Source organism: Rhinolophus sinicus, linkage group LG09 (genome assembly GCF_036562045.2).
Source record: "Rhinolophus sinicus isolate RSC01 linkage group LG09, ASM3656204v1, whole genome shotgun sequence".
Lineage (NCBI taxonomy): Eukaryota > Metazoa > Chordata > Mammalia > Chiroptera > Rhinolophidae > Rhinolophus > Rhinolophus sinicus.
Window position 1 is genome coordinate 5696897 of NC_133758.1, and position 14656 is coordinate 5711552.

Below are 14656 nucleotides of genomic sequence, written 5' to 3' on the forward strand. Positions count from 1 at the left end.
ATTAGTATCCCAATTAAATGTACAAGTAGCTTATAAAAGGATTTCCTCCTTGGGCCAATAATTTCTTCCTTCTGAAAAATGAGGAAGAAAGGGTCAGAGCAGTCCCTTTTTTGGCTGGAAATTTTGCCTGGATAGGCCGCACAAAGGCTGTAGCGCTTCTGCCTTTGACGGCTCTCAGGCTCTCACTAACCTACGTGCAAGGCCGTTTCTGGGCCCCAGAATCCCTCCCACGAAGGGAGGGGCTACTACCTGTGGCTACACTTGCAACCAGTACTGAGATGTGGTTGGACATTGCGTTTGATTCCTAGAAAGAGGGTTATTTTAGTTCTTTCCGGCTACTATAACAAAATACCACAGACTGAGTGCTCTATGAACAACAGACATTAACTTCTCACAGTTCTAGAGGCTGAGAAGCTCAAGATCAAGGTGCCAGCAGATTCAGTATCTGGTGAGGACCTGCTTCCCAGTTCATAGATGGCTGTCTCTTTTCCGTGTCCTCAGATGGCAGAAGTGGGGAGGGAACTCTTTGAGGTCCCTTTTATAAGAGCACTAATCTCATTCATGAGGGCTCTACCCTCCTGACTTAATTACCCCCAAAAGGCCCACCTCCTAATACCAATGGGGATTAAATTTTAACATATGAATTCTGGGCGAGGGGGTGGGGGTGGGTGGGGCAGAAACATTCAGTCTTTAGCAAAGAGGCATTAAGTTTGACAGACTCTAAAAACAGCTATTATTTTTAGTAACTACCTACTATGGAGGTTTGGGATAAGTGCAACTAAGATTGAAAAGTGCTTTCTCTAAGTTATCTCCTTTGATCCTCAAACAATCCTATCCATAGGCAGTTTTATTAATCCCAGTTCTACTTGTAGAAGCTGAGGTTAGGGGCAGCCAGATGGCTCAGTTGCTTAGAGTGCAAGCTCTGAATAACAGGGTTGCCTGTTCATTCCCACACGGGTCAGTAAGCTGCACCCTGCGCAACTAAATTGAAGACAACGAGCTGCCACTGAGCTGCTGGAGGGGTGGCCAGATGGCTCAGTTGGTTAGAGGGTGGGAAGCTCTGAACAAAAGGGTTGCCGGTTCAATTCCCACCAAGGGATGGTGGGCTGCACCCTCTGCAACTAAGATTGAAAATAGGGACTGGACTTGGAGCTGAGCTGCGCCCTCCACAACTAGATGGAAGGACAACGACTTGGAGCTGATGGGCCCTGGAGAAACACACTGTGCCCCAATAAAATTAAAAAAAAAAAAAAAGAAGCTGAGGCTTAGAGGTTATAGAGGCATTGTTTTTTTTTTTTTTGGTTTTTTTTCCCCCCGTACCCAAGTTTCTTCCATTTTCTGTTACTACCACCCCTTTCCTTAACAGAACTATTCTGTGCAACTCCCTGAACTTCTGGCATGGGTCAGAGTGTGAACAAGTAACCTAGGATCAGGTAATCTCCTAATGATGATTCTGATGGGGACTTTACCGTGGATTTTACATCCAGGTGTTGAGAGGGAAGCTTTTTCCTTCTAGGGTCATTACATGGAAAGAGGAAGCCTGGACCGCAATCCTCTCTTCCCCTACAGCTTGGGAGAATCCGGCCAGTACTGCAAGAGAATGAGACAAACACTGAGAGAAGCAAAACCAAGACACTGAGAAAAAGAATACTGATATTTTTGGAGTCTCTGAGGCCAGATCCTTTCCTAGAGTGAGATGATAACTCATTTTTGCTTACCTGTTTGAGTTAGACCTTTATCATTCGCAAGAAAAAAGTTAGCTTACACACACGAAATTGAGAAGGTTGCAAAGCTAGTGTTAAATCTATGGCTGTCTGGCTCCAAAGTTTGTGCTCTATTCAGTATCTTGTTTAGCTTACAGGGCTATGAGGCAGATATTTCACATTAGTCAAGTAACAGAATTAAAGGGTATGAAATGCCTATGATGTCAACTCATAAAACTACTGTCCATAACCCCAAATATTAAAATTCATGTCCAAATTATGAGGAAGAGCAAAAACGCACGACTTCTCCAAGAGAAAATAAGGCATTATTTTTCTCTTAGAATAAAACACCACAGATAGTAATATGAGTTCTTAGGTCAGAAAGATAAGACAGTCAAGATAAAACGGGTAGGAGCCAAGGGGGCAGCCCTTTGACTCCCCAGGGTAACTGAGTATTTCCTGTGACTTGGGGCCAAAATATCTTCATCTAATCTGAATGATCTGACACAGCAGACTGAGTGGATGACTGCCAGTGATTTATGGATCTAAGAGGTTGAAGAGTGATTGAGAATGACTAAGAATGTTACAAGGAAAATTAAGGTTAAGTCCCGAATCCAGCACTTACTAGTTGATAGGACCTTGGGTGACTCACTTCTTTGAGATTTTAAGTTCCCGTTTGTTTTTGCAAAATAGAAATGGGAACAGCTGCCTTGACATCCCATTCCCAGGGAGATTGAAAAGATCAGTGAGATAGAATGTTCTATAAAATGCAAAATACGTTACACATTCAATTTTCTCATTGTTACTCTCCCATTGCTCAGAATTTTTTCTCTATTTATTCAGATCAACCGCAGTGCAAAAGTCAACTGTGGTGCGTTCAAATACTAATTCAAACCCTCCCCCACACTTTACTCTTTCTAAAGTCCCCTTGTTTCTCTTCTGTTCACTTCCTTCCTTCCCTCTCCGCCCACTCCCATGCTTGACTTTGCAGGTACATGTCTCAGTTAGAGGGTAAGTCATTCAGTAACGCGGAAAGGGGGCATCAAAACCAAACCACACCCCCCAAAATTCTGCATTCTAGATTGTGAAGCCCTGGGACCTCAGAATGCAGATCGGCAGGGTCACAAACGAATCCCTCGCAGAGCGAGGATGAAGCGCCGGACGGGGGCGTCTGACACCGCGCAGGACCCCGCGCTCCGACCCGGGAACCCCAGACAGGCGGGCGCGGCGGCGGGGCCGGAATTCCGGGAAGGGAGCACGGCTGCGCCAAGACTTCAACTCCCGACGTGCACGGCGGCTAAAACGGGCTGTACCTCTGTTCGTCTCATTCCGGTTCTCAGTTCAGAAACTTCTGTCTAGTAACTGCGTGGTCGTAATTATAGAGAGACAATAAGCTCCTCTCGCGGCGCGGGGGCCGGGCACAGCTCACGGAACGCCACTCACGCGTTGGGTGGTTCGCCCCGGCTTCGCGGAACCCGCTGTCCGCCTGTCCGTGTTTCCGGGGGGACATTAATTGTGGCCGACGCTGTGGCGCGGCAGTTTAATTCTCCGGCGACGGCGGCTGATGAAGCGGGAAGAGATGGTCCTGACTGGGCTCATCAGGAAACTCGGTAACTCGGAGTTGCCCCTCGCGGCGTCGCTCCGTGTCCTGTCCACTTGCTGAGCGTGGACGTGTCACTTTTCCGAGTCTGGGCCACCCCAGTTTCTCGTCCTGGCTTCTCCAGGGCAGCTCCTGGGGACCCATCTCGGACTGGGTGTCAACTCCACCGGTCGCATCCCGAGTGCACAGGGCTTTGCCAGTGGGAACAAATTGGTTTATCTCCCTCTTAACCCCGCCCTCGCCTCGAGCGTGAATGACGGTTTGTAGGGTGAACGCCGGCGGCCGTGTCTTCGGGGCCGGGAGGTAGCTGTGCGCCGCGTGTCTCTGACAGGTCACCCGCTGGCGGAGATCCGGGCCCGCGCCCTCGCGAGTGTCCTCTGCAAGGCCGAGCACGGCCTGGTCCGCGACGCCGATCTCATTCAGGACAGGCTGCTTTTCCTCCATCTGCTGGAATGGTTCAATTTCCCGTCGGTGCCAATGAAAGCAGAGGCTCTGAGCCTGTTGAGCAGACTGGTCAAGGTAGGATCATTCCGAAGTAAATACTCCGAGGAACGAGTGCTTCTTAGTCATTTAATTGTAGCATTTGTTGAAAACTCAATTAAAGAAAATTTTTTTTTAAAACAACTGGGGAAGTTGAAAATTCATTTGGGTGTTTGAATGCCCATCGTTTCCCTCGTATGTGACGTTGAATCTCATGTCGTCTGTGCGCTGAAGTGACCCAGAAGCTCCGAGTCCAGGTTTGTTCTGGTTTTTGGAATCATCATTGGAGGCGAATATTTGTCCTTCTGTTTTTTCTTTGTGTTCTGTTATATGCATGTTGAAAATTAAATGTGTCTATGAAAGAGAACACGTGTAAAGAAAATGTTACAGACCATGATTAATAACTAGCATAAGTGTGTTACATTGCTTTTCCCTTATCTGTATTTCAGATTTATGTTCTTCAGCCTGTCTTGAGAATAGTTGGTTGTCAGATGTCAGAGGTCAAAGCAAATTTAACCTTTCAGAACTATAAATTGCTACTCAGTCGTAGGTGATTATTACTTTGACATTCTTTGGTTGGAGGAGAGGATAGGCTGAGTGTCACTGGAGAGAAGTGATCTTTTTAATAATAAAAGTACGAATCGATAGTGTGCATTTCTATTGTTCAGTTTCTGGGCTTTTCTCTCATAAATGTTATCAAATGTTTCATGTATGTCTGTATAATCTATGTCCTATTCATGAAAGTTCTTTACTTTTGGGTATATCAGCACAAGATTTATTTTTTATAAAGGAACGTCTGGTATACCAAAAGCAATGTTTGTGTTTTGGTTGCAGTAACATAAAGTCTAGAGATTTCGATATTCATAGTTATGCTCAGGACTCTCCTCTGCTTATTTCAGTATCCCCCTGCTGTCCAGCATTTAGTTGATCTTGGTGCTGTTGAATTCTTGTCTAAGCTTCGTGCTAATGTGGAGCCAAATCTACAGGCTGAAATTGATGGCATCCTGGATGGACTCTTTATTCTTCCTTCGGAAGTTCCTGCACTGTGTTCTGCATCTTACCAAACGAATCAAACTGGTAACTCTGCAATCAATCTGATGCATTGGTTAAAATATAAATGTATTGGTTCTATTGATTAATTGTTTTAAAATAATTCAAAAACTCAAGCGAAAACATTAATATTTGAAAAGAATAAATTTTACTTTTATAAAATAATAATATAGTAATACGTATATATTTTTCAGAATTGCTACAACCACCAGAAATCTTAACGGGATATTTTCCTCAAGACAAAAGTAGTTTCCAGCAGACGGAAGTGCCTCCACGGCCAGTGGGTATGTATATGTAGGGACGTAGGTCTGTTGACCTGGTAAGTCAGAAATGAATGTAATTTTCCTCATTGTGTAGCTATACTGTGGTCAAACTCACATGCCTCAGCACTGAACTAAATGTTTCCATTTCCTCAAATTTAAGACATAGAGTCTAAGTGGTAAAATGTTGTTATTCGAAGTGCATTTGAGCAACCACCTAGGTGTGTGGAAATGGTGGCAGCAGTACTTAGTGCTTAGTCAACGCAGATTCTTTGTCAGGAGCTGTGCTGTGCAGTCTGCATTTGTCATCTCATTCTCCAGTTCACTCAGTATACTGCCCGTCCAGTCACTGGAGCCAAAGACTCAGGGGCATTTTCGTTTCTTCATTTGTACCCCAACATCCTGTCGATTCTAGAGTTCCGATTTAAGAGATCTCATGCAGTTCTTTCCGTGCGTGGCTGTGTCCGGCCTGCGCTCACATGCCGCTTCCTTAAAGGGAGCTTCCTGAGAACTCTAGCCAGTGATCACCGTCTGTGTTTAGTTTGCTTCCTAACACACACCGCGATCTGAAGTTACATATTTGCTTCTTGTTTCCCTCATTGTAAGCTTAGTGATAGCTGCAAACACTGCTTTATCCCCCGTGTGCAGAACAAGGTCAAAAAGGACTTAGGTACTCAGTATACCTTCTTTGAATAAGTGAGATTGATAGTATCAGTATCCCCATTTTACTGTTGGGGAAACCGAGGCTTAGAAAGGGTGAAACCTTTCTCCTAGGGGCTGCAGGTAGGCAATGGTTAAGTAAGCACACACTTCACGTTTTATTGCCTGCGAAGTTGAAATGAACAGGTTGTGTCCAGGGTACATCTGCTGATGTCAGGGATTGGATTTAATTCACATCGGAAGCCCTCTGTTATTAAACATTTTTTAGAAACTGTCAGGTTGAATAAGCATAAGAAAGACCAGAAAGCTTGTTCAGCTATTAAAATGCTCTGTCTTTCCTTTCTGGAAAAGTTTTGTGAGGCTTTGGTTTTGAGACAGTAGTTCTTTGTGTATGTGGCCGAGAGGCTTCCCTGAGTGACAGTGAGAGATTTCTGAAGGGAGCGAGTATCTCCAGGGATGGGAATGTAGGTATTGGAGTGAAGCTGTTGAAAACAGTACGGACATGTGAGATGGTAATGCTTTGTTCTGAGTTGCAACTTGTGGATTGGTGCTATGGCTTGTTTGGAACACACCTCTATGTGTGCACCATAAACCTGCCCTTCCCTCCATGCCTCTTGCTTCGCCCTTAGAAAGGAAAGCTTGCTTTTATGTTAGCATTTTGGAAAGAAGCCACTGTGCTGTATTTGGGAAGTTAATAGTACTGTTATCTGAATTTAACGATACTGTGCTCTTTTCAAAGCATTTGTCAGAAAGACTGTCATTTCGAAGGGCTTATGTAGGTGCTATTTCTCAGTGTTGCCACCTTAACTTGTGCAATCTAAGATGTGTTAAAATGCTAAGAGAGTAGACTTTCAGTGTTCTTACCATAAGAAAAAGGTGGTAGTTATGTGAGAGGACGGAGATGTTGACTAACTACTGTGATAATCATTTTGTGGTATGTGATGAATCAAATCATCGGGTTGTACATCTTCAACTTATACAATGTTATATGTCAGATATATCTCAATAAACCGGGGGGGGGGGAAGGGAGGTGTGTGGAAAACCTGTTAAAATGTAATGTGAACAGTAGTCATTTAAGATTGTGTTGATTTCTCTTAAATTTGGTGCACTGATGTTTGATCTTCAGCCTCATGGTCTTCAAGTCATCGTCAAAGAATTATAAACATCTAACACCATTTAGGATATTTGAACATGACTAATTAAATATAGTGTATGATTATGTTTGTATCATTTTTAATTTCTCCAGTTAAAGATCTCCAAATGCCAGTTCCTTTTATGTTAAATTTAAGCTCTGTGTTCTGGTCCACCAGTAAAATAGAAAATGTAATTGAAACTCTAGATGTTATTCAATACTGGTTTGTGTTGAATGCTTTTCTTCTCATAATAATATGTGAGTTCTGTTTAAATTGAGAACAAAGAGCTCTGTTATTTATCCTGTGAGGGAATATATGTGCAGCTCACTTGTTTCGAACATTTTAGTTACTGTACGAGGTAACTTTATTTGGGGACTTGTTTTAAAGCAGAAGCCTTACTGTTAGCATTCTGTGTCTGTGAACAGTGTCTTCTTTGATGGAGTAAGTTTTGCTCTTCCATTAACAGTGAGTCAAACTGTGAAGTGTTTGAAGTTTTCTACGTTTCCTTGGCTACCTCTGACCACCACTGACAGACACGTTCTCTCCTCTAATGAAAGGTACGGTACCTGATGTATTTCAGGTATTTGGGTCCATTGATAGCCATTAAATCTGGTTGTTAATTGTATACATTTTCACCAGTCAAAAAGATACTAAGTGGCTGTGAAAGGTAGTGATGGGAAGATGGGAATGATTTTCAGTATTTCAAGGCAGGCCAGAAAATTTGTTTGCCTTAATCAGGTCACACATGGAGTTTCTTTTCTGTGGTTGGAATCTTATGTGCTCATTGGTGACATGAGTCATCTCTTACCAGAGTCTCTGATTGGCCATTGCGATGCCTTTCCTTAAGAAAAGTGGAAAAATTAAACATAAATGCAGTATTTTTAGTAGACAGTACATTTTAAAACATGGGTTCTGTGATCAGGTTGGGACCTGTGATCTTACGTAATGGATGTTAGTTGGTTATTAGCCCCCAAAGTAGATAGTGGATTTATAGAAGTTTAGAGAGTGTCTAAATGTCTAGTTTCATTTTTTTGCTGAAACTTTTAATTTATGTGAATGCCACAACAAATGAGTGTGTCTTTTTTTGGTGAGAATCTGGAAAATAAAGAGCAACTTGCGAGAGGTAGGGCCAGAGACGGGGGAGGCTGCTGAATGGTTTTTGATGGCGGCACTTCCGAGGGCTCAGTACATTCTCTTGGAGCAACATCCGGAAGAGGTGGCATGTACATGGGGGAGGGGCAGGGCGGACACAGTGGGTCAGTGTGAGTCAGTCCCTGAGGGAGACGTGCTCTGTGGTGCACTCCGTGGTGGCGGGTGGTGGCTGGTGGGTAGTGGACTGGAGCTGGGCTGAGGCAGGGGGTTCAGTGTCTTGGGTGGGGGATGAACAACTGCTATGCCCCTAGTAGGGCAGTATTGAGGGGTGTCCCAGTGTAATTTACCCAGAATAGGGAAGAACAGTAAGGAATCTAATTCCTAGGATTTTACTCTATACTTACTAAGATTTTTTTCTGGTTTATTTCCTAACTCGTTTGGTGGATTCCATTGGATTCTGTGATAGTTTCTGGGCGGCCACGTGGTCCCTGTTCTCGAGGAGGCTCTAATGGGGGGATACAGAGTGAACATGCAGTTACCATGGTACCAAATACACGCTAGGCCTGTGGAAGAAGCACCTACCCCAGAGTTGTTTATTGATTAGGGAAGAGATCTAGGAAGGCTTCCTGGGGAAGGGATGTCTCAGCTGAGACCCGAAGGAGCTGGACAGAGTCATCACGCCACTCGGTTACTTGGAATCTGGTCCAGGGAAACCCTGCAAATGAATATACTATGTTTTGTAGCTCGCTGAGAAGTAGTAACCACACTTTAATCTGGAACACCTGTGAACTATTAAAGGACGTCATCATGCAAGATTTTCCTGCTGAGATTTTCCTTCAAAGGCCAAAAATCGTTCAGGTGTGTATCGTCTGTAATTGTTTTCAGTTTTGAAATAGAGAACTTTTTGCAAGGAAACAAACTTGCATTGTAGGTGTCCTCGGGCAGGAAATGTGAACTACCATATTTAAAACTGAAGTATTGGGTCATTTAAACCATGCTTATTCTCTAACTTACTTGGGAAGTGGTAGTTCTGACGGGAGGTGGTCTCACTGGACACAGGCAATCCAGTTGTACCCCTGGAATTGACCGTTTCTGGGTCACCTCAAGGGGGAAGAGACTTGAGAGATTGAGGTTGGGCAGCAGTAACCCCTCTGAACATTAAGAGTAGCATCTGTGTGTGTCTGGCACGCGTATGGCCCGGTGCTGGCGGCTGTGGAAGAACCAGATGGTGGTTCTGAGCAGCAGAGCTGGATTCCTTGCAGTCTAGTCTGCGGCTGATACGTAGAGCCGTTGGGACCCAGGGTCGGGGATGGGGCATATCCACAGCATCTGGCAGGGCTCAGCGCCCTGGCTCTGCCATCACAGCACTGAAAAGCGTGCCAGTGAGTGGCAGGTGAGTCCACAGGTGGCCGTTGTCAGTGCTGTTACTAAAATGTAGCTGTCTGCGATGCAGAAGCCTTGATGTGATTTCTGAAAAGTACTTGAGACTTAATGTCTCCAATGGGAACTAATTCCTGTGTTCTCAGAAGAGGTCCTCACCTAACAGATTGGAATATATGCAACACTGCTGTTGTATTTAAATTGTATCTTGTTTTGACCCGTCTTCTTGCATGATGCTAAATCGTCTCTGTTTCTTATGTCTTATAAAATTTGGCAACTTGCTTGCGTTCTTACGCTGCACACTCTTCTCTGAAGCCCAGCCTTCTTTCCCTGATGGTGGTCACTGCTCTCGTTCACTTCAGAGTCTCTTCCTTCTGCTGAAACTGGCCTTCGGAGGAGACGGGAAACATCGCCTGGCCCTGCAGTCAGCGTCCTGCCTGCAGCAGCTGTGCGCCTATTTGAGAAACAGACTTAACTTCCACCGAGACCCAGGGTTTTTCTCTAGTAAACAAGGTATTGATGTTTATTTATTTGTCACTGGCGATGTTTCCAGATTCTTCTGAGAGCCCTGTTACACTTACTGTATATGACTTTTCACAAGGCAAATTCCCCATTCCTTGATGTAATCAAATTATCATCTTTGAAAACAAACTGCATGACAGAACCACTCGTGATCCAACCCCCCTGCCCCCCTCTCTTTTTGATAAGAGACATCTGTAAGGGGTTTATCTTTTTCCTCCATGCATACATAGTGCTGGAAGTTAGGGACTAGGATTCTCAATCCAGCTATTTATGTGGGATTTGGGCTATGTCAGCAAGTTATATGTTATGTTAATAAGTTGCTTTAGTTGAAAAATACCAATTTGTATTGTATGAAAATGATGTAACTTGTGATGCTGTTAATATTGTATGGTCACAGGACCCCACTTTTCAGGGAAAAAGCACCACCTAATGGCCACATCGAGCACTATGCTTTCCTTGTCAAACCTGTTTATAATTTAGGGCTTCTGTGCACTTACACAGTATGCATTGAAAGTTGGATATTAAATTACAGGGATTTGTGATCATGCTTCACAGTTAATCGCTGTTCTGTTGCGAGTTTCTGATCCTATGCAACTTGAATATTTATGCTTCACATTAGCTTTATTACAGATCTTAGGGTGTGGGGTTTCCTCATTGTCCTTGAGATGTAGCATTCTGCAAATGCCTGGTAACAGAGAGCTTCCAGGGACCCCATACTTCATCAGAAAAAGAGTTATAATGTTGATAAAAATAGATTAAATCTCTGAAGATTTCTCCAGGAATTAAATATTTATCACCTACTAGATGCCAGTTTTGGGGGGGTATAACACAGAACAAAACTGGGATGAGGTTCCAGCCTTTATGAACTTACATTTTAGAAACTTGGGACAGGTAATAAACAAATTTGTTCAGATAAGGAGAAGTGAATGAAGGAAATGAAGGATGGCTGACAACATGACCAGGGAAACGTGGCTTGCGTGGATAGGAAGGTCAGGGAAAGCCTGTCCGAGCAGATCTGAAGGGTGAGAAGGCACCACCCACTTGAAGAGCTGCAGGAGGAGTCTTCCAGGAGGTCAGGGCCTCAGCAATGAGGGAGACATGCTTGAGGAACAGAAGTTAGGCCGGTGTGAGTGGAGAGTAGTAAACCGGGGGTGAGGGGCGGTGTAGAGAGGGCAATGAGGGGAGATCAGAGAGGTCCCGGGCCAGAGTGCACTGGGACTTGTAGGTCTCGGTAGGACTTGGTATTTTCTTTGAAGTGCAGTGAGAAGCTCTTGGAGAGTTGGTTTTTTTGCCTTTGTTTTACCTAATTAAATGCCTTTATTTTACCTACTTAAAAAAATTATGGTAAAATATACCTAACAAAATATGTCATTGTAACCATTTTTAATGTGCAATTTGGTGGCATTAATTGCATTCACACTGTTGCACAACCATAACCATTATCTGTTTGCCAACTTTTTTCACCACTACAGAAACTGTAACCATTAAGCAGTACTTACTCCCCATTGTTCCTTCCCCTGCAGCCGTGATAACCTCTAATCTGCTTCCTGTCTCTAAATTTGTCTATTCTGGGTACCTCATACAGGTGGAATCGTATAATATTTGCCTTTTTATGTCTGGCTTATTTTACTTAGCGCAATGTTTTCAAGGTTCTTCTATGTTGTAGCACATGTCAGAACTTCACTGCTTTTTATAGTTGAATAGTGTTCCATTGTATGTCCATTCCACATTTTGTTTATTCATTTATGTGTCGGTGGGCACTTACGTTGTTCCCACCTTTTGGTTGTTGTGAATAATGCTTCAGTGAACACTGACATATCTGTTTAAGCTCTTGTTTTCCATTCTTTTGGGTATGTACCTAAGAGTAGAATTGTTGGGTCAGATGTTAATTCTGTGATGAGCTGAGGAACTGCTACACTGTTTTCCACAGTGGCTGCACCGTTTTACAGTCCCACCAGCAATGTATGAGGCTTCGAATCTCTCCACATCCTTACCAACACTGCTGCTTTTCCTTTTTTTAATCACTGTCATCCTAGGCGTTGTGAAGTGGTCTCTCATTGTGGTTTTGATTAGCATTTCACTAATGACTACTAATTAATAACTAGTTATTCCCTAGTGACTTTTCATGTTGGCTTGTTGGCCATTCATATATCATCTTTGAAAAAATGGCTATTAAAGTCCCTTTGCCCATTTTTCAATTGGGTTTTTTTTTTTGTTGTTGTTGCTGTTGTTGAGTTTTAGGAGTTTATATATCGTGGATATTATTAAATTCTCATCAGATGTATGATTTATAAATACTTTCTCTTCTTGTGTAGGTTGTCACTTTCTTGATGTCTTTTGATGTATGGAAGTTTTTAATTTTGAGGAAGTCCATTTCTGTATGTTTTCTTTAGTTGTTTGTGCCTTTGGTGTCATATCTAAGAACCCAAGGTCATGAAGATTTACTCCTATAGTTTCCTCTAAGAGATTTATTATTTTAACTGTCCTTTAGATTATTGATCCGTTTTGAGTTAAGTTTTGCGTATGGTTTGAGGTTGGGTTTCCTGCATTGTCAGTCTCTACTGTATAAGCAAGTAGTATTGGCTAGAAGGTTCTGTATAATCGGGTTACTTAAATGTAAAGCTAAACGTGCTAAGTGAATACGTGCAGAAAAGGTTGACCTTTACTTTTACTTTTACTGCTATAGAAGCACTTCTACTCTCTTAATATCTTTGGAAATACTACATAATCAGTAATCTGTCTCTATTAAGGGATAACATTCTTCTTTTTTCTTTTCCTAGACACAGTTTCTCAAAATTCTTCTGTGTCTTATTGTCATGAAGCCAGAGTTACTCGCCATTCTCAGAATCCTTCTCCTGGGAGCAGCAGCCCCCGGCCGTCTGTGGTTGGACGCACAGGCCAGCGACCCAGAGGAGATGGCCAGGATTGGGATGCAGCGTCTTCCAGGTGACCAGACAAGCCTCGTTAACTTGTATGTGTGTGTTTTAATTTCCGACGGAGATCATTATTTTTCTGTCTTCTCTTTTGAAACATTACCACAGGTTTCGGCCTTGTGTTAAATCTGTGGCTTTCATATTTTGTTGGCCATGATCCTCACTCAGCAAGAAGTAAATATTACATTGTAACTCAGTCCCCAGTACACAGACACATACTCTGTATATGTGTGTGTGCACGTGTGTGTACGTGTATGTGTACCTGCCTGTGCCTGTGAATGTGTGTCCACCAAAACAAAATGTTCACAAAATAGTACTGATTCCGTGTGCTATGCAGAGAGTGGCATTTTCTGTCCATTCTATTTCATTAAAAAAGGAATGATGATTCTGACCCACTAAATTGTTTTTACCAGATCCAAGTGGAATGTGATTTAGTTTAAAATTATAGCTTTAAGTGATAGATACATTTTGATAATATTTTAAACTCATTTTTGTAAGTCTAATCATAATTTAAATGCATCAGTGTTTACTATTAAAGGGAATGATTGGAGAATCTGTAAAACAAAGACTCCTTCAAAGTGTACAATTGATGGTATTTATTTGTTTGTGTAAATGCAGATTTTCTTAAAGGGATTGGCATGGTGTTTGTTACCATATCCTTAGGCTACAAGCATTTTAGCATCGCTCCTCTCCGTGGTGTCATTCTAATAAACGTCTGTTGGCTCGATCCTTTCCCTGTGACATTGCTGAAAACTAACCCTGAGTCATGCTTCCTGTCGCGTGGCGTCAGACCAGGTGCTGTCCTGCTTTATCTCCTTTAGTCGTCCTCATACCCTGTGGTGGGCCTGGTGATGATGATGATGACGATGATGGTTTCCCAGGCAGACTTGAGGTTTGGAGTGGCCACGAGCCTTACCCCAGTTTGCACAGTTGGTAAAGAGCAGGGCGCGCTGTGGACAGAAGGATCTGAAGCCCGTCTCCTAGTCCTTCTGTGGTAGCTGCTGTGCATCGGGCCTGGCTTTTCTCTTGCGTCTTAGAAAGCCTTCCTCCCTCACTCGACGTTCTAGCCAGTGTGCTGCCTGCTTGTGACTTTTCACACCTGAGTGAACAACTTCCATACGGGGCCTTTCAGAATTTCAGAGAAGCTTGGCTCATTTCCATATTATGTGGTACTTGGTATATGAAAAAGGAAGAAATGACAAAACATATTAAATTTTGGGAATGCTACCTGTTCGATAGCGTTAGGGTATCTCTGTGACTCAGCTTCAATTGTGGATGACATCAAAAGTCAATATTTTAGGTTCTTGGTAAATGTGAGGTTCCTGCTTTTCGGTAGCACTTTTATCCCCACCCCACCACTTTATATACAAGGGGAAATATTTTTATGAAGAAAGCCAAGAAGGATGGGGTGTTTCATTTTTTGGTGTATTTTCCAAATCATTATGTGATGTTGAAGGTATTAAATATTAAATAAAGTAATCCATTTCTCATCATGTTTTTTCTGGCATTTTCTAGCATTCTTCATGTGTTAACATTGCCTTGTTTGGAACATTTGGTGAGAGTCACTGCAGGGTGGTTAGTGCTAATGTTGACCGCTGCATAGGAATGCTGGCACATGCTGAGAACATCAGTCTGAAAAGCAAAATAGAAATGCATTTTTGGTTTCCTTTAGAATTTGGAGCCCTCTTCATGGTTTTAATCTCATAAATTCGTCAGGGTTTCTGCAGATCTGGCCAGAATTGTCATAGGAAGCAGTCTAGCTATGTCCACCACGAGGCTTGCACTGCACCAGGCTGCAGATGCAGGGAACGTGCATGTGGGCTGTTTCTGTGTCCGAGGGTTG

The 14656-nt window shown here is 43.0% G+C and overlaps 1 protein-coding gene across 8 annotated transcripts in view; it reads left to right on the plus strand.

The window, feature by feature from the left end:
* Positions 1–3082: 3082 nt before the first annotated feature.
* RTTN (rotatin) overlaps positions 3083–14656 on the plus strand; it is a 126413-nt gene continuing 114839 nt past the window's right edge. For 7 of the 8 annotated variants that reach the window (XR_012498703.1, XR_012498702.1, XR_012498704.1 and 4 more), the window contains exons 1-8: positions 3085–3313; positions 3635–3822; positions 4683–4860; positions 5028–5117; positions 7353–7443; positions 8722–8836; positions 9721–9871; positions 12661–12826. Coding sequence is in view for 1 of the 8 variants with exons in the window: in XM_074339859.1 (XP_074195960.1) it covers positions 3268–3313; positions 3635–3822; positions 4683–4860; positions 5028–5117; positions 7353–7443; positions 8722–8836; positions 9721–9871; positions 12661–12826 (1025 nt within the window). In the remaining 7 variants the exon portion in view is untranslated. Of the gene's footprint in view, positions 3314–3634; positions 3823–4682; positions 4861–5027; positions 5118–7352; positions 7444–8721; positions 8837–9720; positions 9872–12660; positions 12827–14656 lie in introns of all 8 variants that reach the window. The other variant, XR_012498708.1, reaches the window with a different exon arrangement.